The sequence below is a fragment of the Vigna angularis genome, chromosome 7 (assembly GCF_016808095.1).
Source record: "Vigna angularis cultivar LongXiaoDou No.4 chromosome 7, ASM1680809v1, whole genome shotgun sequence".
Classification (NCBI taxonomy): domain Eukaryota; kingdom Viridiplantae; phylum Streptophyta; class Magnoliopsida; order Fabales; family Fabaceae; genus Vigna; species Vigna angularis.
The window spans coordinates 23004521-23025663 of record NC_068976.1 but is presented as its reverse complement, the minus strand read 5'-3'; the positions used below and the strand labels follow the sequence as shown (position 1 = coordinate 23025663).

The 21143-nt window shown below is 31.9% G+C and overlaps 2 protein-coding genes across 6 annotated transcripts; both read right to left on the bottom strand.

Annotated features, from left to right (window-relative positions):
- Positions 1-3941: 3941 nt before the first annotated feature.
- On the bottom strand, positions 3942-6596 carry LOC108336242 (plant UBX domain-containing protein 4). Of its 2 annotated transcripts, XM_017572622.2 has the most exons (5): positions 6184-6596; positions 6078-6117; positions 5671-5947; positions 4528-4623; positions 3942-4425 (listed from the first exon to the last, which is right to left on the bottom strand). In XM_017572622.2, the coding sequence occupies exons 1-5, from the start codon at positions 6548-6550 to the stop codon at positions 4042-4044; spliced, it is 1164 nt and encodes a 387-aa protein (XP_017428111.1). In that variant the 5' UTR covers positions 6551-6596; the 3' UTR covers positions 3942-4041. The 2 variants fall into 2 exon arrangements, with proteins under 2 accessions (XP_017428111.1, XP_017428110.1); XM_017572621.2 differs by having other exon boundaries at positions 6078-6596.
- A 1463-nt stretch (positions 6597-8059) lies between these two features.
- Positions 8060-18678, bottom strand: LOC108336440 (uncharacterized). Of its 4 annotated transcripts, XM_017572894.2 has the most exons (12): positions 18572-18678; positions 18126-18282; positions 16725-16842; positions 16241-16337; positions 15057-15163; positions 14045-14167; positions 13608-13761; positions 11724-11784; positions 11243-11622; positions 8916-10593; positions 8342-8746; positions 8060-8227 (listed from the first exon to the last, which is right to left on the bottom strand). In XM_017572894.2, exons 2-11 carry the CDS (start codon positions 18251-18253, stop codon positions 8494-8496), a joined length of 3099 nt encoding a protein of 1032 aa, XP_017428383.1. In that variant the 5' UTR covers positions 18254-18282; positions 18572-18678; the 3' UTR covers positions 8060-8227; positions 8342-8493. The 4 variants fall into 4 exon arrangements, with proteins under 4 accessions (XP_017428383.1, XP_052736929.1, XP_017428384.1 ...); XM_052880969.1 differs by lacking the exons at positions 16725-16842; positions 18126-18282; positions 18572-18678 and adding an exon at positions 14370-14490 and having other exon boundaries at positions 8062-8227; positions 16241-16271; XM_017572895.2 differs by lacking the exons at positions 16725-16842; positions 18126-18282; positions 18572-18678 and having other exon boundaries at positions 8062-8227; positions 14045-14490; positions 16241-16271.
- Between the last annotated feature and the right edge of the window lie 2465 nt (positions 18679-21143).

Here is a 21143-nt window from a genome sequence, read left to right as displayed (position 1 = left end):
TAGGATCTTAATTGGATACAATCTGTTATTAACTTACACGTGTGTAATCTTAATTGGATACGTTCATATTGTTGAGTTCAATACAGATTTTGATACAGCCCATAAATTCTTTCATTTGACGGCATGAAATTAGGAAGTAAGGAAATAGTGATGCAAGTACGAGGTAGTTGGCACCATATTAAGGAACTGATTTAACTTGTCTGTTTTAACCAACGCAAGTAGCTAGGGAAGATCTGTTTCTGGGCCTATCCTTCACACTCCCGTTTTTCTACTGGACCTTCTCTGTGAGCTAATTTGCTTGGGGTTTCTCCCCGCACCTCCAAATCTTCTTTCCGCACTCCAACTTTTTTGTTAGTGTTAAAAGAGTTTTGGTTTAAACCCTTTCTTGTTCCTCATTTTTATTTGAAAATCTTAGTTAGGTCCTTCATTGGATTATATTTTTTGTAAAAATGAACACATTTTACCCTAATCGTTAACTGATCTCAAACGGCGTTAAATTAAGGTCACGTGGTGTAGAGAGAATGCGCTGATGTGTGATGTGACATAATTCACTAGAGTGTTTTGATTAAATAAATAGTCATGATGTGACATTATTTACTTCTCTTTATTTAATATTTTTAAAACCAAATTTTATTTATTTTTTATTTACTCTATAGAAGACTTTTTTTTTTAAGTTTTACCACCTACATTGGGTTAGAACACAATTATTCTTCAGAATTAAATTAGTTTATTTTTAATTATTTATTTATTTTATTTGATAATTTTTATTTAATATTTTAATTTTCAAGTTTTACGTAATATTTTAATATTATCTTTTTTCTTTAAATATAAATACATAAATATTAATTTTTGTAAAAAACTATTTAAAATAACTTTTTATTGCAATAATTAGATATATAATTTTATTACTTTGAAAAGTTAAAAATATAATATATATTTTGAATTTATTTAAATTAAAAATAAAATAATTTAAAAAAAATATAATAAACATATTTTAGTTTAAAAAGAAATGTTTTCTCTTAGATGGTCATCTAAAAATATTAAATAAGTTATTATTTTTATATAATAATTTGATATAATATAAACAATTTTGTATATTAATATTAAATTAAAATACACATAATTTTATAAAAAAATTAAAATTAAAAAACTAAATTTATAATAATTTAGTTCAAAATAATGACTATTGAATATGATTAAATTGGATTATTAATTAAATTAATATATTTTTTAATATATTATTAATTAAATCGGATTATTAATATATTATTAATTAAATTAATATATTATCTTAATATAAAAATTGAAGAGAAAATATGATGATGTGATTTTAAGGATATTCACTTGAGAGATTTCAACACATTCTCTCTGCACGTAAATGAGTAACACACAAGGAACACATTCTCTCTGTATCACGTGGCCTTAATTTAACGCCCTTTGAGACCAGTTAACGGTTAAGATAAAATGCGTTCATTTTTACAAAAAATATGACAAATGAAAATATGAGGACCGAACTGATATTTTCATACAAAAATAAGGACCAAGGAGGGTTTAAACCAAGAATCTTTTCGACAAAGGTAATTTTTTTTTCTCTCCTATAATTAACTTTACCCACTTACAATCATCCACTTTTACTCATCTTGCAAATCCTAGCGCCGCATCCCATATGCTCTCTCCCCCTCTCAACTCATTTTCTCCCAAATTTCGTCTCTTGTCACTGCACCAACCAACCTTCGTTCTTCATCCCAGCACATCAGATATCACAGGTACTTATTCCTTTTCCTTTAGATCTTTTTGTTCATATTTCATTTAAAATGACTAGTGTAGTGTATATACACATAGAAATGGTGGACTTGAATGGATTTGAGAAAATAGGGTTCATTGGAGCGATTATGATTCTCATCTCGAACTTTTTAATAACAATGTACAAGTATATCTAGCATTGTATATTTGTTTTATTGTTATCAATATTATAATCATTATTTTCTTTGAGATTGAATAGAATATTTGCAAACTTCATCCTCTTAGTCATATTAATAAACCATACTTGTTCAGTAAGATTTAATCTTCCAGCAAAAGGATATTCAACTAAATTTTGTATCACATTATGATTATGATATTTGGATATAACCTTCAATGTCCATCCATCTCTATTAGAAATTAGCTTGCTCCTCAATTTAAGAGGACATTTGCATTTTCTTGTGAAAAACATCAGATTTATATTTTATGTACTTTCCACCCCTTTCACATCTTAACAACACAAATGTCTCTTTTCGAGGTAGAGCTTTATTAGATCTTATAATTACGACAACAAACACATATTAAAGACTATATGTCAAACTCATTCAATTAAGTTATCACTTGTGAGAAAAATCTAATCCGTTGCAAAATTATTTATTTAATCTTGCACATTTCATTGATAAAAAAAAAGAAAAATCTAACATAAAACTATATCCTTAAACTAAAAGGATAATCTTTCATCTTACAGTATAACCACCTGAAACATAATATCATTACCATTACATACCTTACTTCTTCGATAATAATACCTCAAAAAATTATTAAAAAAACAAGCAAACAAATTACAAAATTTAAGATAAAAAAGTTTAAAATTTTTAAAAAAATTTAGGGAAGTTAGTAGATTTCGAAATCTAATTAAGGATTTCATCAAATTTCAAAGTTCGGCTAAAAAATCACCGAATTTCAAAATTCAATTAAGAATTTAACAATATTTTGAATTTCGATTAAGACCTTAACTAGATTTTGAAATGTTATAAAATCTTTAACTAAATTTCAAAATTTGATAACTTCCTTAACCAAATTTCAAATTCTAACAATTTCTTAAACTGGATTTTGAAATTTTCTTAAACAAATTTTAAAATCTAGTAACTATCACAAAATTAAATTTCAAAATTCAATGAATACCTTAATTAAATTTTGAAATTTGATGACTTTCTAAATCAAATTTCAAAATCTTATAACTTTCTAAATCGATTTTAAAATCCATTACTTTATTAACCAAATTTTGAAAAATTTTGAAATTCGATAACTTTCTAAATCAAATTTCAAGATTCGATCAATTTTCTAAACGATTTAAAAATCCAAGAACATATTGAAAATAAATATATCAAAATGAAATATAAAATTTCAAATAAAAACACTTATACAACGAAAAAGAAAATTAAGGTGAATAGAGTAAAACAAGAGGTTTTGTTTTCTGATGCACACAAGTAACACCACCACCCAAAGACAGAAGGATGAACGTGAAGAGTGAAAACTTGGATGCACAAGAGTAAATATAAAATTCATATTAAATGGAATTTGATAAACAATAATTATTACTTAACTAATTCTTTTTATATTTATTTTTAGTGAAGGACATAAATGTTAATTTTAAAGTGTAGGAGAAGTGCCGAATTTACTTTCTTGCTGTTTTCCACCTTTCACGAATACGTTTGAAAATCAATTGCTGTTTTCCTTCACAGGTGAAGCATCTCGCACTCCAGTAAACCAACCTTTGTCTCCTTAAGGAATCCTATCTATAGATTATCAAACATAGACCCAACACACATAAAAAATAAAATCTCAATAGGAACCCTATATAGAAAATATAAGTACTAAATATAATAATTGCTCCTCACAAAAGTACGCAGTCCTAATCAGATTAACTTCTGCGTAATTGCAAAAGCAATAATTGTTTATAAGAAAATCAACGTAAAAAAGGAAAAAAATACACATACATTTACAATTTACCCCAGTTCAAAATTCCACAAGGAACAGCCATGACATGATTGTAACTATTATATAGTAATTGCCTTAGTTAACAAACTACAATTTGTGCAAAACATTCAACACTAGAAAAGCATACAGAAATTAAAGTTGACCGAACAGCAATTGTTTTGTAAACGCAACTTTGGAGTGGAGTATACTATCAATGAACATTTGATCAAATTCACTAATAGAATATAAGTAGATCAATCAATGTTTAAACATAAGAATAATACTTTCAAGTCCACTGGAAATAGAAATTTGGTAAACAACCTACAACTTCTGGATTACAACTGAATTGGCTATCCCAGCTTGCTCAATAGACTGGTCCCAATCAATGAGTTGTTTAGGAGGAAAACCCATTGCTTGCAGTTGGTAATTTCTCACTCCCCCAGGTCTTGATGCATCAATGAATGCACGAACATCTCTGATTGTATGGTGGTGATTGAAGCGAGAAACCATGCGTGTGCCATCGGCTAACCTCAGCTGGATTGATGTTACTGGCTGTGACTCGTCTACCACTAACCCCAATGTTGGCAGTGGAGCAGTAGTAAGCGAAGCACCAGTTGTTTGAGTAGCTTCGTCGCTGCTGGAGCTGGGGCCACCTAAGGTTCTTCCAACACCCTGGAAAGGAAGATGGCGTGGCTTCACCGGTTCCTGCACATAAACATTGACAAAAGGAAAAAAAGAAAGGTAAAAACCTTATATAAGGCAGATAACAAATCCAACTATAAAGAAAAAAAATAGAAAAGGGCGTACTGGATAGTCTTCATCCCGCCTTGTGAGGTTGACATGGACAGCGGTCCTTCGATCAGCTGGTTCAAGCTCTTTGGGACACACAGACTTCTTTATGCTCTGTATTGATGTAAAATAATTATAATTTAATGAGAAGACAAGGATAACTTTCACAAGTTGCAAGTATGTGAAAGCAGTCACAACAAGAGCCACGAATTGAAACTCCTTTATGTCCTAAGCTATTGAGTGAGATTCTATTTGGATAATCTTCTTTATATACAATTAAAGTAAAAGAAAATAACAAAGTGAAATTAATTGAATTCTTCTTTTATAAACTAAAATAAACGTATGCAATATTATCAATTGCGAACTATGAAAAATGATGGAAAACAAACAATTCTCTATAACGTAGAGCAAACAAGTGTTGCAGTAAAAATGGTGGAAAGCCAACAATGCATTATATCATATAGTGGCTAATGTTGCAGGCAAATAGCAGAAGTTGCAAGGTTGTTGAACTATATGATATATCAATTATAGATATATAAAAGTTCAGTAGTTAGGAAATCACAATAAAAAGTTCTTTTGGCAAAAAACTAATTCAGATATTCAATTGAATATAGACTACTCGATGGAGATGAGGGGTGGGCGAAAAATGCAGAACACATGCCATAACAACAACAATCGTAGAAGCCACAATAGCAAACGAAATTGCTAACACAGATCCGATAAGCTCTGTAATGTAACAGTAATATAGTGCCGATATAGCGGCTATTTAATAACACTGCTCATGCACCAGAAAAGTTAAACGAACTTCTATGAAATCTAACTGCATAGGATGTTTCTAACTTAAGAAAAAACCTTAATTCATTTCACCACTTTCCATTTAGTTTTCTTGTAAAAAGCTTACAAAAAATAAGCTGACACGATGCCGATAAGTTGCATATTTAACATAACTTATTTCAGTAACCTCTTCAGAGCAGACTATAAAAAGAGACTACAACTTACAATCACTCAGTGAACACTTTCTATAAGAACTTAGTTAAACCATTTACCGAAATGCACATGCACCCTATGCACCCCTTGAAGACGTGCTTATTAATATACAATTATTAATATACAAGACACGGATAAAAGCCTATGAAGAAGAGCTTGTTATGGATCATTTACCTCGAGAAATGGCGCATTTTGTGGATCATCCAGACTCCTCAAAGGGCCATCGTTGACAGAGAACCCATTCCTCCAAAACGTGACAGTGTGTACAACTTCCTCTAAACGCTGAGAAACATACGGCACAGTCTCACCAGAAAGCAACCTCGCCGCGCCACTGAAACTTGAAGAATTTCGAGGGTTCTCAGGAGGCGGATCAACAGCAACTTCCCGAGCATGTTCGAAAATTTCATCCACACTGTTGTTCCCTTTGGAAGGATCTCGAACAAGCATCCCACTGAAAATGACATCAAATACAGAAAGAAAAAAAAATAAAAATTCCAATGAAAATGCTACATTAGATCACACTCTCAAATTTTCATAATTTCAATTTTTCAATCAATAAAATAAACAATTGTTTTAAATACCTATTCTCCCCGCCAGTGTAGTACTCGTCGGGTTGGAAATCTGGATCGGAATCAGAATCAGAGTCACGGGAGGAGTGTTTGAGATCACCTAGGGTTCGAATTTTACCTTGGCGGCTGGAAGAAGGTTTCTTGCCCAGAGACCTACGCGATCGGAGCTCGTAGGGCGCACGCGACGGTGACGGAGTCGGCGAATGCGATGGTGACCGCGAAGGGTAAAAATCCGGAGAATGAGAATCGGATGGAGGGGAAGTGACGGCTGCGTTGGGGTTGGGGTTTGGAACAACGTCGTCGTTTTGAGGGATGATTATAGGGTTATGGGCATTATCAAAGAAGGTGGAAACAGCGGCATCTAGGTCAAAATTATGGCTTTCGAGAAAGAAAAGCGCTTCTTCTTTGGAAGAAGAAGTAATTTCACAGAAAGAGTGTACCATGGCTGCGGCGTTACCATCGGTGTTCTCTTTCTCACCTTCCATTCTTGCCCTCTTCTTTCAGTCCCTTCTTCTCTTTCACAATGTCCCACATTGAATATATACACACGACCTTGCTTCGCAAATTCCCAATCATTCATACGACACCGTTTTCACCCTTTTCGCTTTATCTCTTGCGTGTACTGTGGGAACTCAACTCAAGAAGATTTTTTTTTAAAATATAATTTATTTTGTAACAAAATCTTGTTTGAGTATATTTTGAAAGTATCATGTGGAAGGATTTCAACCACTTTGATTCATGATGAAAAGATATTTGTCAGAAAAGAATAAAACTATTTTTGTACAATTTAGGACATTTTAAAATAACAGGTCTAATTTCAAAAAATCAATATTTTTTATGGTATGTATTTGTTATAATTTTATAACATGTTTGTAACACTTATTTGTATTCCCTTTTTAGTTAAGTCAATGTTAATTTACAATTAATTGTCCATTCCAAATTCAGATTCATAAAAAATGTTGTTACATTTGTGTGCACTGATAAGAGAAACTCTATAAACAAATAATCAAAATTACTTTAAAAGGAGAACACAAAAAATATTATTAGAGAATTAAAAACAACCTATTAAATGAAACTCTAATTTGAAACCTTTTGCTGTTTAATTAAATTTTCAATAACTTATTATGTCTTTTCATATTTATTGATGCTATATGAAAATGTGCAAGTTTAGTAAGCAAATGATGTTTAGATGTTAGGATTGGTTAAGCCATAAGTTGTTCTTTAATTGAATTAAACTAAGAAATATATTCAATAATAGTTAATTTGAGGTATTGTGTAATGTTTTTATACCGAGTTGATTACTGATAAGATGATTTTAGAGTTTCTCTTGTCATGCAATATAATGTTTGAAAATATGGTAAAAATCTATAAGTTATTTAATTTGGATGGTCTTGTACGACTAAAGATTTGATATTGTATATCATCATAACATTAGGAAACTGTCAGGTAACAAATTCAGCATTTACAGCAAAATCGTTTAAAGACGGGATGTGTATTATCATAACATAAAACCTCTTAAAATCAAATTTAGGCTAATTAAAATAGATCTCTTACAATAAATCTCTTGTAATTTCAGAGATATTATAAAAAAAATTAGATATATCTTTTAAAAAAATAATTTAAATAAAATTTTTAAATCAGAATAATATTTTTATATTAATTATTGATTATTAATTATTTTCTTAGTTAAATACACTCTGTAATTATAATAATTAGTTTTAAATAGGTTTATCCTTTCAGTTCTTATGAAAAAACTAAATTAAAGGTAGGCTGACTTCTTACATTACAATATTTTTATTTTAGAATAATAATTTTGAAAGCTAAAATGGAAAAAAGCAATTTACGATATTCTAAAGTAAATTGATTATCCAACATGACTAATAAATAATTTATCCTTATTAATTACACGTTGTGCTCTATGATCGTATTTGTTCGAAAATCTACACAAAGAGATTACAAATGAACAATAAACAAAGAAGAAACTGAGGTAAAAACACAACTGATGAGTATATGTAAGAAGAAAGAAAGAAACGAATTTCCAACGATTAAGTTTTTCTCAAATTTGACAGGAGAAAAAAAAAATCCTAACATATATATACATTGTTTAACATACTTCCTCTTTTCACAGCTCTAATTGATTGAATTTCTTGATCTAGCAAAATCTGGAACAGATACAGACAACATGCATTATTTATATAGTAATACAGGCAAATGTATTGGCATGTCACTCAACAAGAAAAACACAAACCATTATAAGAAAAGTAATGACCATTTACCTCAAACCTGAGGCCAAATTTGCGCTCATTAACTGCCATCAATCTTGAAGAAGTACACAGTGCCATTAAACATGAGTTGCTAGCAAGCATTCCCATTCACGTGTATAAAAGATTTGAAGTGAAGTAGTCAATAATGATTAATGACTGCAAATCTATTTGTATGGTACATGTTTTGAGGCAGTAGCTGCCTCCATTACTAAGGATATCGGTTGGCGAGCTTGAAGGCAAGCTCCTACATCAAATGGAAGCAACCTAGAACCATCAAAAATAAGATTAACGCCAGGAAGGGTTGCTTCTTTACTATCATTTGCTTCTGGTTCAGGTTCTGGTTCTGTCTTATTGTCTTCAGGGGTTTCTTTGACTGGGCTCGTGGCATCTTCATGAGGAAGAGTTAATGCGTATGATCTGCATGCACCATGCAAGAGCACACACTTTCTGAGACTTCAGATGATTAGATAATCCAATTTACGAAAAGCATTCTTTCTGTCTTGTATTTGTCAAGGCAAATAAAGTTTTATCAAACGAAAACATATATAACTTTAAGCATCGGATTAATAGGAATTCAGCAACAAACCTAAGAACACTGCCATCACAGCACATCACTTCATTTTGGCTGCTTTGTTGGTTAGCAAGTTTTAACCTCTGACGCACGCTCAATACCACCCCTGAAGCGGGAGAAATATCAATAAGTGGATTCCATGTTGCCCTAGCTTGGTCCGTAGGTTGTCCAGTATCTTCCTCTTTCTTGTAAAGAAGCTTTGCAGCTGGACCTGTTGAATTGTACTCATCACAAATGTCACGTAACTTTGTCCTTAAGATTTGCATTGCATCATGGTGTTCGCCAAATGAGCCAGATTGAAGTATCTTAGATGAAACTATCCTTCTACATATACTATTGCACAACGTTGGACTAAATAGCGGTATCCCGAATTCCACACTCAATGGCACCCATTCATATTTCTCTATGGAAGAGAACTGGTCTGATTTTGTTCCGTTAAATAGTTTCAATAGCCGAACATAACCAACTGTCCACAGTTCCATTTTGTTTGCCAAATTATTCAACAGCGAATTCAGCTTAAATTTTTCCTCTTCATCCTCTAGTCCTAACTCTTTTCCTACAGAGGCAATTGATCCATCAGCGTTTCTTAAAGGCAAAGGGACATCCAAAGTAATAAGTTTTCCAGATTGATTAAGATCAAATCTACTGAGAGGCAGCACAAGCACAGCTGACTGTTTAAGAAGTGAATTTAAGCAATGCAAAAGTATACTTCCCTTCACCATGTTTCCTTCGAGCTTCCTTCCTAAATCTCCTATTGCGGAACCATCCCAAGACCATATAAGGGCTTTCTCACAACCAGTCAATGGAGCAGGAAGCAAGCGCATACATTGGCCTTTCATCAAAACAACTGATAGAGGCCCACCTGCAGTTGAATATAATACCAATTTCATCCATGGACTCATGGAAGAATATGCAGGAGGACCAAAATGAACAGGGCCTCCTGTAGGTTTAGGAAGAATTGATGAAGGGGGGAGAGGCACTAAGGACACAAGAATACCATAGTCACGAAGAAACAAACGATCAAGAGTAGTTGGTGAAAGAGAAGCCAAACTTTCAGAACGGAGAAGGTCCACACGATATATCTTTTTCCTTTTCAGCATTTCTATCTTGACATCTGAACCTTCAAACACTGCTGGTTTCTCATTCTCACGGAAATTTATTTGTGACTTGTCAGCTTCAAACATTGGTAGTTTCTCATTCTCACGGAAACTTGTGTGTGACTTGTCAGCTTCCTGAATGTGAGGATCACTTCCTTCCTCCAAAGTACTGGAATGAGCCTCATCATCCATCCCACTACCAGTACTAGGAACACCTTCACTGTACACTGAAGCCTCCACGAATTTCCCTGAAACAGAATTTATTAAATCCCCATTACTCATGACAGTCTGTAAAACACCAGACTCTTCTGATTTTTCATCCAAAGAAATTTCAGCTATCACAGAACTTGGCCCATCATTGCTTGATGTAATCATGTTCAGGTTATCAGAGCCTTCCTCTTCTTCATCAGTAGCTATTCCACCTGATTGAAGACATTCTAAGACATAACGCAGACTAAATAAATGATTTGCAAACTCCTGTAATTCTCCCTCATATCTTGCACCTTCCAGGGTACTAAGATCCTTGCAAAGATCAGCAATGCTCGCATGACCCAATTTTCCCGCTTCATAAAGTGTAACAGCATGAGATTTCAGGCCTGCAAGTTTGACGACAAGCAAGAAGAAGATAAACCAGACGCCATAATGAGTAGCATAATTCATTTCATCCAAATTGCCTTGTAGAATAATATAACTTATATTTTGACAAAACAGGTTAAACTCTGCACTAAGTCCCTGTGACTGTCTTATTTTAAGTTTTCCTCTGAATAACTTATCTCAAGTAAAAATGGGATAAGCAACCCATCCAAAAAATAAATACAATTAATACTTGCAACCAATCATGTTTAAGTATATTAGAGAATTATACCGATAATTTTGAATGAAATTGTTCAATCCCATAATTACTTGAGATAAGTTAGACAAACCTTTAAAATTCTAGTCCGTACTAGAAAATTAAGTTTTAGTCCTTACATGTTCGTAAGAGTAAAGTTTTGGTAACTATGGCGAGCACTAATACTAGGAAGGTAATATTTTTTATAGTATAAAGCCGATACATAAACTTTCGTATCTACAGAAATTATATAAGGATTAAAACCTATAATTTTCTGGTATAGAAATTAAGACTTAAAATAGGCACAGCAAAAAGGACCCAATGAATAATTTAACCAAAAAATTATTCTGAAAATTATAGCAAATAGTTAAATTTATTAAGCTTCATGAACCAAGGAGTGACGGGTATATATAAACCTGGTGAAACAGATCCCATCATGAGGTAGGATGTAATATTAGCATCAACTATGAAAGCAACACGAGTGTAGGAAGAACGAGATGCATGATTCCCTGAAGCTGGGGTATCCGCTTGATGAATGGAATCATTCTCGAAAAGCGTATTATCATGGTTTTGACTAGCAACAGAACCATCTTCGTCACTAAATGTACTCATAGGAGATGCAAGTATGGTTGAATCTCCAATAATAGATTCTGGATCAATCACTTTTGTTGCCCATCCCAATCTACACACAAAAGCACTAGCAGCCTGCAGCTGTGACAAGTCAGCCTGTAGGGTTGTTGCCAACTCACTAACTGTCACATTTTCATTTGAAACTACAAAAACTGCATACAACAACCTGAAAGAAAAAAATCTCTTACATTAGAGTCCAACTATATGGAAATAAATAAGCTCTTCGAACAAAATTGATGGAAACATAGACTGAAACAACTACTTTACTCTTCAATAGGATCTTCATAAGTTTGCTCCCTGTTGGAAACAAAACCTTCAAGCTTTGAAACTGAGCCACCATAAACATAAATATTATTGAAATCAGATTTATAAGATACAGCCTATGAAAATAACGTATTACATATTGTCACAGAACAAAAATCTTCACCGTACAAAAGATTTGTTTTGGTTTAAATTAAAGTATGAAAGTTCCTTATAAAATTTAATCACCCTTAGATTTATAACTACGCCTAAGTAGTTATATTATATTACCGACAGCAGGGATAAATTTCTATTACATACTATATTTATATAGCCACTACTTTTTATCCATTTGTATCAATTAAAATTTAATTAGATGTAGCTCATTTAATTTTGTTTTTCTTTTATAGATATCTTCATTTAATCAATCCTGAGGAATATAAGACTCCATTCATCATTCACTTAAAGAACAGGAACTTTTTACAGTTTTTTTACAAAGTCTATTATATATCATGAAAAATATTAAAATAATGTTTTTGTTTTGCAAGTTTCATGAAAGTAATAATTATCTTAAAATTTCTTAAATATTTTTAATCAAAATAATTTCCTAGAAGAAATAAAACAGAAAAAAACTTGGGGCTTAGCATGACACAATTTTGAGGGCTCAAGTTTCATTGCCTGGTATGTTTGTGAAGATAGAGGGGAAAGGATAAATTACACAGGTTTTAACTAATATATGCTAAAATCCTTCACAGGTAAGAGATTTTATTACATATCCGCGTGTGTGAAAACATTTGTTGAAAGAAATCAGTTTCTTAAAGTTTTTATAGTTTGAGAAACTTCTTACTGAGAAATACTACGGGTTTTTCCTTTCTTGTTCAGGTAAATGAAAGGCATTATTTATTTGTTCTTCTTGCATAATACAGCGACAATACAGATCAATGCATGGAATTGTAATCAGAATCGGTTCCTTGTCATGTTTAAAGGCAGGACATCTCCAAACATTTTAGAGTATTAAGTTTGATAATGACACGAGAACTATGTTACTTCAGTCTGAACCACAATGCCAACAATTGAAGAAAACTATTATTTAATTAAGTGTTATTAGTTGCAGAACTAGTCAGTAATCCTAGACTTAGTTAGAAATTCTGTGTTGCGCACATCAAGTCGTCACACATACTCAGCTCACTCCTGCCCAATTTCATGTTGTTTTAGGTTTCTGTGGCTTAATTCAATCTCTAAGGGGTTTATTCGGTTCAAACACTAAATGCAACCCATCCTTTACATGATTTCTTCACAAGCTAATGATAACCAATTTCTGATACGAATCTTCTTTTCCAATTTGAAATATTGGAGGCTAAGGATCAAACTCGACCATATTGGGCTATTTTATTTGGAACTTTTCTTCAAATTGATATTTATATGAAATAATACGTGTTAACAATCGAGGTTCAATTTCACTGGATATATTTCATCATTCAGAATGTATGTGAAAGTGAAAAAGGAGAAAGGAAGAAAGAAATCAAGAAACTGTGAAAGTTAAGAACAGGAAAGGAGAATTTGTGAAAAACTTATCCCGGTTCGTTCCTTTTAGGAAACTGCCAAATAAGAGAAAGTGTTCATCATGTTATTCTTGTAAATATAACTATGAAAAAACCAAGTTGAATTAAAAAATAAAACTAGGCCTCCAATACGTTTGGTTTAATTTAGTCAAGCCCCCATAAACAAATCTGTTAACTTTTTGAATTTTGTGGTCACTTGCCTAAATCTAGACCGAAGTCACCAAACGGAGCTAATGAACTACCTTTGTCCATATTATGAAGCTCAAAAAATAAACTCAGTCCTCGGAAAGGACAGCGACAAAGGTAAGATAATTAGAAAATATTAGGGAAAAATACCCATAGAACAAACCTTTAAACCGGTCGTGTGGATAAACAGGAACATCCAAATATACTAGTCCCCGTCTGCATAGACCCCTTATAACGTGAGGATCAAACGTGACAAATGAATTTGCATCATCCAAACAGACTTTGTCTATTGCCGCCATTTCCTCCTTCGAGAGTTTCTATAAAGTAGAAGAAAAGTAGAGAATAAATCGACAAAAGGAATTAAGCCAAAAAAGTTGAGGAATACTAGACTACAAACAATACATACAATTCTTTATTACTGGGTAAAATTTCATATTAACCCTACCAAAACATGGGTTAAATTTTTATTAGTACAACATGAGATTTCGCTTTGAAGAGCGTAAAGGTTATTATTATAGTATTCCATGTTATTCTTATTACCAATTAACCACATAATAAGTGAAGCTCCACTGTTTTATAAGGGTGAAGAACATACCCCACCTTAAATTCCTCCAAGGTAAGGTTCACAAGGCAAACTGCCCACCATGGTTCAATTGGAAAATCCACAGGTTGAGTAGGCAAAAGGTCTTTTGCTATCGACTTGTTCAGTTTCCACATTATTTTCTGGATATTCCAAAAGAGCAATTGCTTGGTGAGACATGACTCATAAAAATTTGCAACCCTACCTTTGATCATAAAGGCAACTAACACTAACTTAGGCTATACTGCAAATTCAAATCATCATCCAAACAATAGCAGTAAAGCAAGTGAACTTCACAAATTTAAATATGCAAAGAACAAAAACAAAGATAATATAAATTGATACGATGGTTCATCATGCTTGCTGCAAGTCTGGTCAAAGTTGTATATGTGCAGACAAGAAAGAAACCACCGTTCTCCTTCTTTCTCCAAATTCTACTTCTCTTTCTACTGCTTCTCTAATTATCCTGGTTTTATATTCCACAAAAGGTTTAGAAAAGAATCATAGACTATATTTCCTAATTATGTTACAAATATTAATAATGCATGTCTGTGTCTGACTTACCAGCATCTAAAACCTAAATGATGACACTGCCACATAAAAAAGTCATATTTGTCTTGTGATTTAATTTCAATTCTTTATAATTTTATCTTATATCTAGGATTCACTTCTCTCTAATAAAAATATTTTTATTTATATGTTCCTCTGTATAAATGGGTTATGATATACTCACATCTAAAACCATTTGAGAATTGTAATTTTTAAATTGAAAAATACACTTTGGTACTCTTTCTTTATTCACGGCCTATTGTCATATATTTTTTTTATTAAAAAGATTCAAGTGGTATCCTGATTAAGTTATAATTTCCCCTCATACATAGCCCTTTATACATAGAGAGAGAATAGAAGATATATGCGGCATGATTGCTGTAGGTAATTAGACATACACAAATATGTATACAATAACTTACATGTAATCCACAGTATTGAAGATACATTTAAGTGTAACGTACATGCCAATCTATGCAGTACCTTAGACCTGCACTTGTTCATTATATCAATAAATTCGTTTCTCCCGATTCCTGTAAGTCTTAAAGCATCTGCAGCACTAAAATTCGGGATGCGGTCATAAGGTTGCTCTGCAAATAATTCAAACAAGCAGTAAACTTCCATAGGCCAGCTTCCACCAAATAAACCTTTTCTAGTCTACAAGTTTATCTACCTTCAGAGTTCAGACTATCAAGCAAAAGGTAATGCAAGTATACTATGAAATTTCTGAACATAATTTAATTATGCCTTTATTATGATATCATTGTGACAATAGAAAAATATGTCAAAGAAGTTTAATCGTTTTCTCTACTCTCCTCTTTTGAAAAATGAATTGGATTAATGGCAGGCAAAGAAACCATTAAAAATCTGGCTAACAATAGATTAGTAAAAAAACTTAAATACAAAGTCATTTTTTCTTTAAAAAATGAAAAAATGAACCTAAGATTATTGTTATTTCTAATGGACATTGTTATACATTCTTTCAAACTTAGACCTGAATAGTATAATACATTTATTTGAACTTTTGTATGTTTTTTAGTGTTAAAACATATAAACTGGTGCTTTATTTCTAATTTTTGATGATGTAAAATTATGATATCATGTCTCTTTAATATTAATTATTTGTTGTTTTTATTATAATTATTACATTAATAATATCAATTTGGCTATGGTTTAGCAACTATAAAGCCTTGAATTTGATGCCTTGATCACGTACTGGTTTAATTTTAAAAATATTTTTACTAACTTCCCTCAATTTAACTTTTAAATCCAAGCTCCTTTATGCATATCTTCATTATAATACGAAACATTTTCCACTTCTATGATGTAATTTTTTTGCATACACTACCAAAGCCATACCTCCCTAAATTTTAGACATTTTTCTATGTTTTTTCTCTATCCATTTGTATTTTCTTACGATTTACTTGGAATTAAAAATAACTGCACAATACATGAAATATTTGATAGTGTAAATGAAAAATAAAAGACTTGTGCAAATGCGAATGCCACAAAATTATCTACTCATTATTGGTCAACAAAGCATTTTTTTTCTCTGGAATATAATAACAAGAAAAGAAATATGCCTAATTTTGTGCTATGTATAGCAAGAGTTAGTTAAACACAATATTCATGAAATCAATTTAGCTGGAACTGCAAGGAAAAATTACCATTTTTCATGACTTCAAAAATCATATCAATGTAATATCTGAAAGCTGTTACTCTCATTACACGGCATACATAGTCCGCCAGATGATATGGAAATAGCTGCAAGTGAGAATATGAACATTAAAGACAGACGACCTAAGACAGAAAATAAAACATAACAGATCCCCACAATATCTAAGAATAGTTAGTTATAAGTTCTTAATTATTGAGGAGGAGGATGAACAATTCTTTCATAAAATCATAATGTAATAATATGATTAAATTATTTATTAAAACCTTATCCTAAAATTGAGGACATTATGTTTTATTTTTAGTCACAACGTCAGAATTCGATTTTGAAAATTTTCTCCACAAAAGTTCTTTAATATGATCCATGTGGATAAGAACATATGCATATAAAGTTTTGTAAAAGTGCATTTGATATACAATTTCAAATTTCAATTGGAGAAATCAAACAGAGTAACAGACATTCTGTAGAACACATACAGCTAGATTCCTCTGCAAGTAGCGCATCATATCTTCATAATATTCATTTTCTTTACAAACTTTACGAGCAAAACAAATTTCCCATTTAAGTCTCTTCTTTATGCAGTATTCGATTATCCTGCATAAAACTTACATGGTCAACAATTGAGAAAGCAGATTATAATCATGTATTTACTGGAAAAAGTTATTCAAGAAACGAAGATATGAGCCCTGAAATGAATGGAAAGCGTTACATTTTGACTTATGACCTAATTTAAAAATAGAAAATAAAAAACTAATAAATGACGATTTCCTGTCTGATACGGCCAACTCATTCTTACAATTAGACCCAAAAGGAATATTAGAAGCATCCTTTATCTTTTCTCAATAATAGGAAGTATGACTTAGGTAGGTTTTAATAGGAAATGGTTAAGTCTATTTCTTTTTATTTCTCCCTTTTGGTACGTGAGGTTGCTCTGATCTGAAATCAGATTCCAATATCATAACACTCTCATTCCGAGTGATAAATATTAGTTTCCTTCCTAGTTAAAGTCATTACGGCCTTTGAAAATCAAAAGCTTTCCTAATTCCTTTGAAAATTTACTCCCTTTCAAAAGTTAAAACATATGTTTCTTACCACCAAAAATGAAAAGGTCTTTTTCAAGCAAAGACCATACACAAGAAATCTTCACAATTGACCTGTCCAAGTACTACAATTCACTGATAAAACTTTCTAACTTGTGTGCAATCCCACCTTTTCATACACACAAACCTAGTGGCTAAAAAAAATCATGATATCTTAAAACTTACGAACTTGGTTTTATTTTGTTTACAGAAAACAAAATGAAACTTATTTGAAAAGTTAGTATAATTAGAGGAATTACACAAAAGTGCAGAAAAACTCACTAATTCCTTTGAACCCTTTATATATAAAAAAAAAAAAAACAGACCCAAAAAAGGACATGAGCAGAGCAGAAAAAGCTGAGATGCCAAGTTTCCAACTGCAATGCTATCTCAAAGTTAAGCGGGCTCTCCACCTTAGACTCAATAGTTTTCAATTATTCAGTGAAACATAGGCAGGCAATGTTCAGCAGTAGAGTTAAATAGTAAATTTAGCCAAATAAGTTAATCAAGTTTTTATTCAAGAAGTTCTTAACTAGGACATTAGAGATTGTATCATAATTTCGACCTGAAACTTACTGAAATGAACCAAAAGAATACTTACAAAAGCCATAATCTATTAAATTATTTCAATCAGTCGAAATAAACTCTACTAAAGCTCTTTCAAGCATCTCCTCAAGCACTTAATCAACGGATATAACAATTACGATAACTACTAACTCCTGAGTACTAACTATAATATTAAACAATGAATCATGATAATATAAACAATATCTGTTAAATACATAAATTTCATTGAACCTTTTGTGCCATTCTTCTTTTGAAGACACAACTGGATAGAGTCGTTTGGGAAGATTCTCCCATGTGCATTCTTCCTTCACCGCTCTTTCCAACCAACGTTCCTCAGCAGTCTGTGTAGCACGTTGCATTTCCCACTACGCATTAAACACCACCATTCCTGAAAAAAAAAAGAGAGAAGGTAAAACATTTATTCATGATTCATCCACGTCGGAATCTTGCACTCCAAGTCACGTTTGGCCAATAGTTCAACATCCGCCAAATCAAAACCCGTTGTAGAAAATAATAACGTACAATTAAGAATCGAATCAAATACAGCGTAAAAATTACGGAGATGCAAACCAGATTTACAATGAGCATGTAATTAATATTGAGGAATTAAGCGATGCAGTTTTGGTAAACAGTGAAAGCGAAAATGTGAGAATGTATGTAGATGAAAGGTGAAAAACCTGATGTATGGCGAGGGTATTGGATTGGGGTTCATTGTTTGGGAATTGGAATCTGCACACTCTTACTTCTTCTCGAGAGCGATCTCAGGAGCCAGATTCGTAAAAGCTCCTAGTTGCACAGCATTGGGGAATCATGGCTTGGTAATAAAACAAAATAAAAGTTAAAAATAATTATTAAAAAGAGGAAGATGGACCAATAATTTTATGAAGTTTATGTAAATTAATTTAATTGACTTTTGACAGTGCATTTTTTTTGTTTGCATTCTCTAAAACAAATTTATTACCACTAACAAAATATTATATGCATCTATATTTATATTTTTATTATATTAAAAAATATTTTAATTTTATTACTTTTATAGCACTATTGTTTTATAAGAAGTTAATAAAAAGGTAGAAAATAATAATAACACATACTTTTTGAAAAAAATAGAATCTATTATGTTAAAAAAAAGGAAATCAAACATCTATTATAAAATAAAATTAAACTACCTTAAACATGAACTATATAAGAAATTAAGTCAACAAAAGAAGGTGACTTATATTTTGTAGAAATCTAACTCTTAACACCAAAATGATGGAAAACAGAAAACAAAATTGTCTTATACAAATTTTTAAAAGTATACTCTTGAGTAATATTTTTAAATTAAAATAATTATTTATGATAAAAAGTTACCCATAAATAAAAAAAATATTTATAATAATATTATAAAAATTATTTTTATAATTACATATGATTTTTTCAAATTAATAAATAAAAAAAAATATTTATAATAATATTACAAATTTTTTTTTATAATTACGTATGATTTTTTCAATTTAATAATCTATCATTAATAAATGAATTTTTTTTAGTATATATCATTATACTCTTTTACAATATTTTAAGTAATTATTTTTAAACTAAAATAAATATTTATAATAAAAAATAGTTATGAAATAAATAAAAATTACATATTAAAATTATAAATATTGTCTGTAACGTCCCAGATTATATAACAAATACATAATATTAACGTCTACATTTTTTATATAAGAGAACAGTTAGAAGTAGACTGTAAATAAAGTATTAAGGTTGTAGTCATCCCAAATTTAGTCATAATTTAAAACTTAAACACCTTAGAGTATTTCAAAATGATAGTACTTAATTTAGAAATTCCTAAACAAACTAAGTTGCAGCATCATCTCCCTCCAAGGTCTGCTCCATAGGTACGTCATCCACCTCTGCTCACATCCAAGTGGATGATCATTACAACAGAAAACACAACACAAACAACAGACAAACACAAGCAGAAGGGTGAGCTAGATATACAAAAATCACGTTATAACAGTCACACACAACATGCAAGTTCAATTCACATATACAGGGTCACTTAATACCACTTGTTACCCTTTTATACTTGACTCGTCCGGACTTAGAATGATTGCCGAGTTATGGCGGGTTATGTACTCATGGTGGCTTCTACTACTTTGCAAAGCCATTGCCAATGGGTTTCACCCCTACCCCACACTCATGAGGTTAGTCCGTTATCACTTACCTTGGGCCATACTGGAAGCACCAAAGACTAGGACCTCCTGCTACTATTCACGACATGATTCAATCCTCTCTATTTGAGAATGATTGACCATTGTAGTTTCAGGATAACCTCTAAGACTGAGCTTCCATGCAAATCATTCTAAAACACACCAAGGACACCACCAGGGATCCTCTCCTTGAAGATCATGGAATTACGTCCAATAACCATACTTTGTTACATTCAACCACCAAACATGTCTCATACATTCACATACTTTCAATATAATAATATTACCACCATCATACTATGCATTCTAATCATTTCAATCATTCCAATCATTCCACACACTTAACTCAACCAAAGCAAGAGCAAAATAGAAATATGGACTCAGGATTCGCAGAGTGCATCCTACTCGCAAGGCGAGACAAGAGAGTCTCGCACAGCGCACTCCTTAATTCGCTATGCGAATTAACTCGTTGAGGCTACCGGCCTCAAGTCTTCTCGCATAGCGCACCAAGGTCGCTATTAGAGAGCTTAAATAGAGAGCACACCTACAAACCTCTTCGCTTTGCGCCCCTCTCGCCTTTCGAATTAAAATGGCAGTAACTTCAGGCCACCACCAATCGCACAGCGACTAGATTCGCTATGCGAATCACCAGACAAATAGCAGCACCCTCCAGTCATTCGCATAGCGCACCAACTCGCACAACGAATGACCCAGATAGTGAGCACTCTTTATAGGGACTCGCTATGCGAGACAACTCGCATAGCGACTCTACATCATCTGCAGAACACAAGTTTTGCAGAATTAGGCCCTCACACACCCCTCTACCATGTTTAAGTCATTTTGCCAACTTCTAAGACCTCTAATTCGTGATTTAGACCTAATTAAACTTGTTTAATTGATTATAAACATTCCTACAACGATTCTAAAGAAATTTTGACTCAATTTCTACTTTAGAACACCATAATCACAACTTAATGACCCAAATTCAATTGTACTACTTGTAACTCGTTTTAGACTAGTTTGAGGTTCCTAACAAGTCAAAATTGAC

What these genes read in the sequence shown, in the direction of transcription:
- LOC108336440 (XM_017572894.2), bottom strand. Translation starts at nt 18,253, where the DNA reads ATGCAACGTGCTACACAGACTGCTGAGGAACGTTGGTTGGAAAGAGCG. An exon ending in TTACCTTGGAGGAATTTAAG is followed by an intron (nt 13,762 to 14,044) that starts GTGGGGTATGTT and finishes TCTACTTTATAG; the next exon opens with AAACTCTCGAAGGAGGAAAT. An exon ending in GATGGGATCTGTTTCACCAG is followed by an intron (nt 10,594 to 11,242) that starts GTTTATATATAC and finishes TCAAACTTGCAG; the next exon opens with GCCTGAAATCTCATGCTGTT.
- LOC108336242 (XM_017572621.2), bottom strand. Translation starts at nt 6,550, where the DNA reads ATGGAAGGTGAGAAAGAGAACACCGATGGTAACGCCGCAGCCATGGTA. An exon ending in AAAATGCGCCATTTCTCGAG is followed by an intron (nt 4,624 to 5,670) that starts GTAAATGATCCA and finishes ACATCAATACAG; the next exon opens with AGCATAAAGAAGTCTGTGTG. An exon ending in GGCGGGATGAAGACTATCCA is followed by an intron (nt 4,426 to 4,527) that starts GTACGCCCTTTT and finishes GTTTATGTGCAG; the next exon opens with GAACCGGTGAAGCCACGCCA.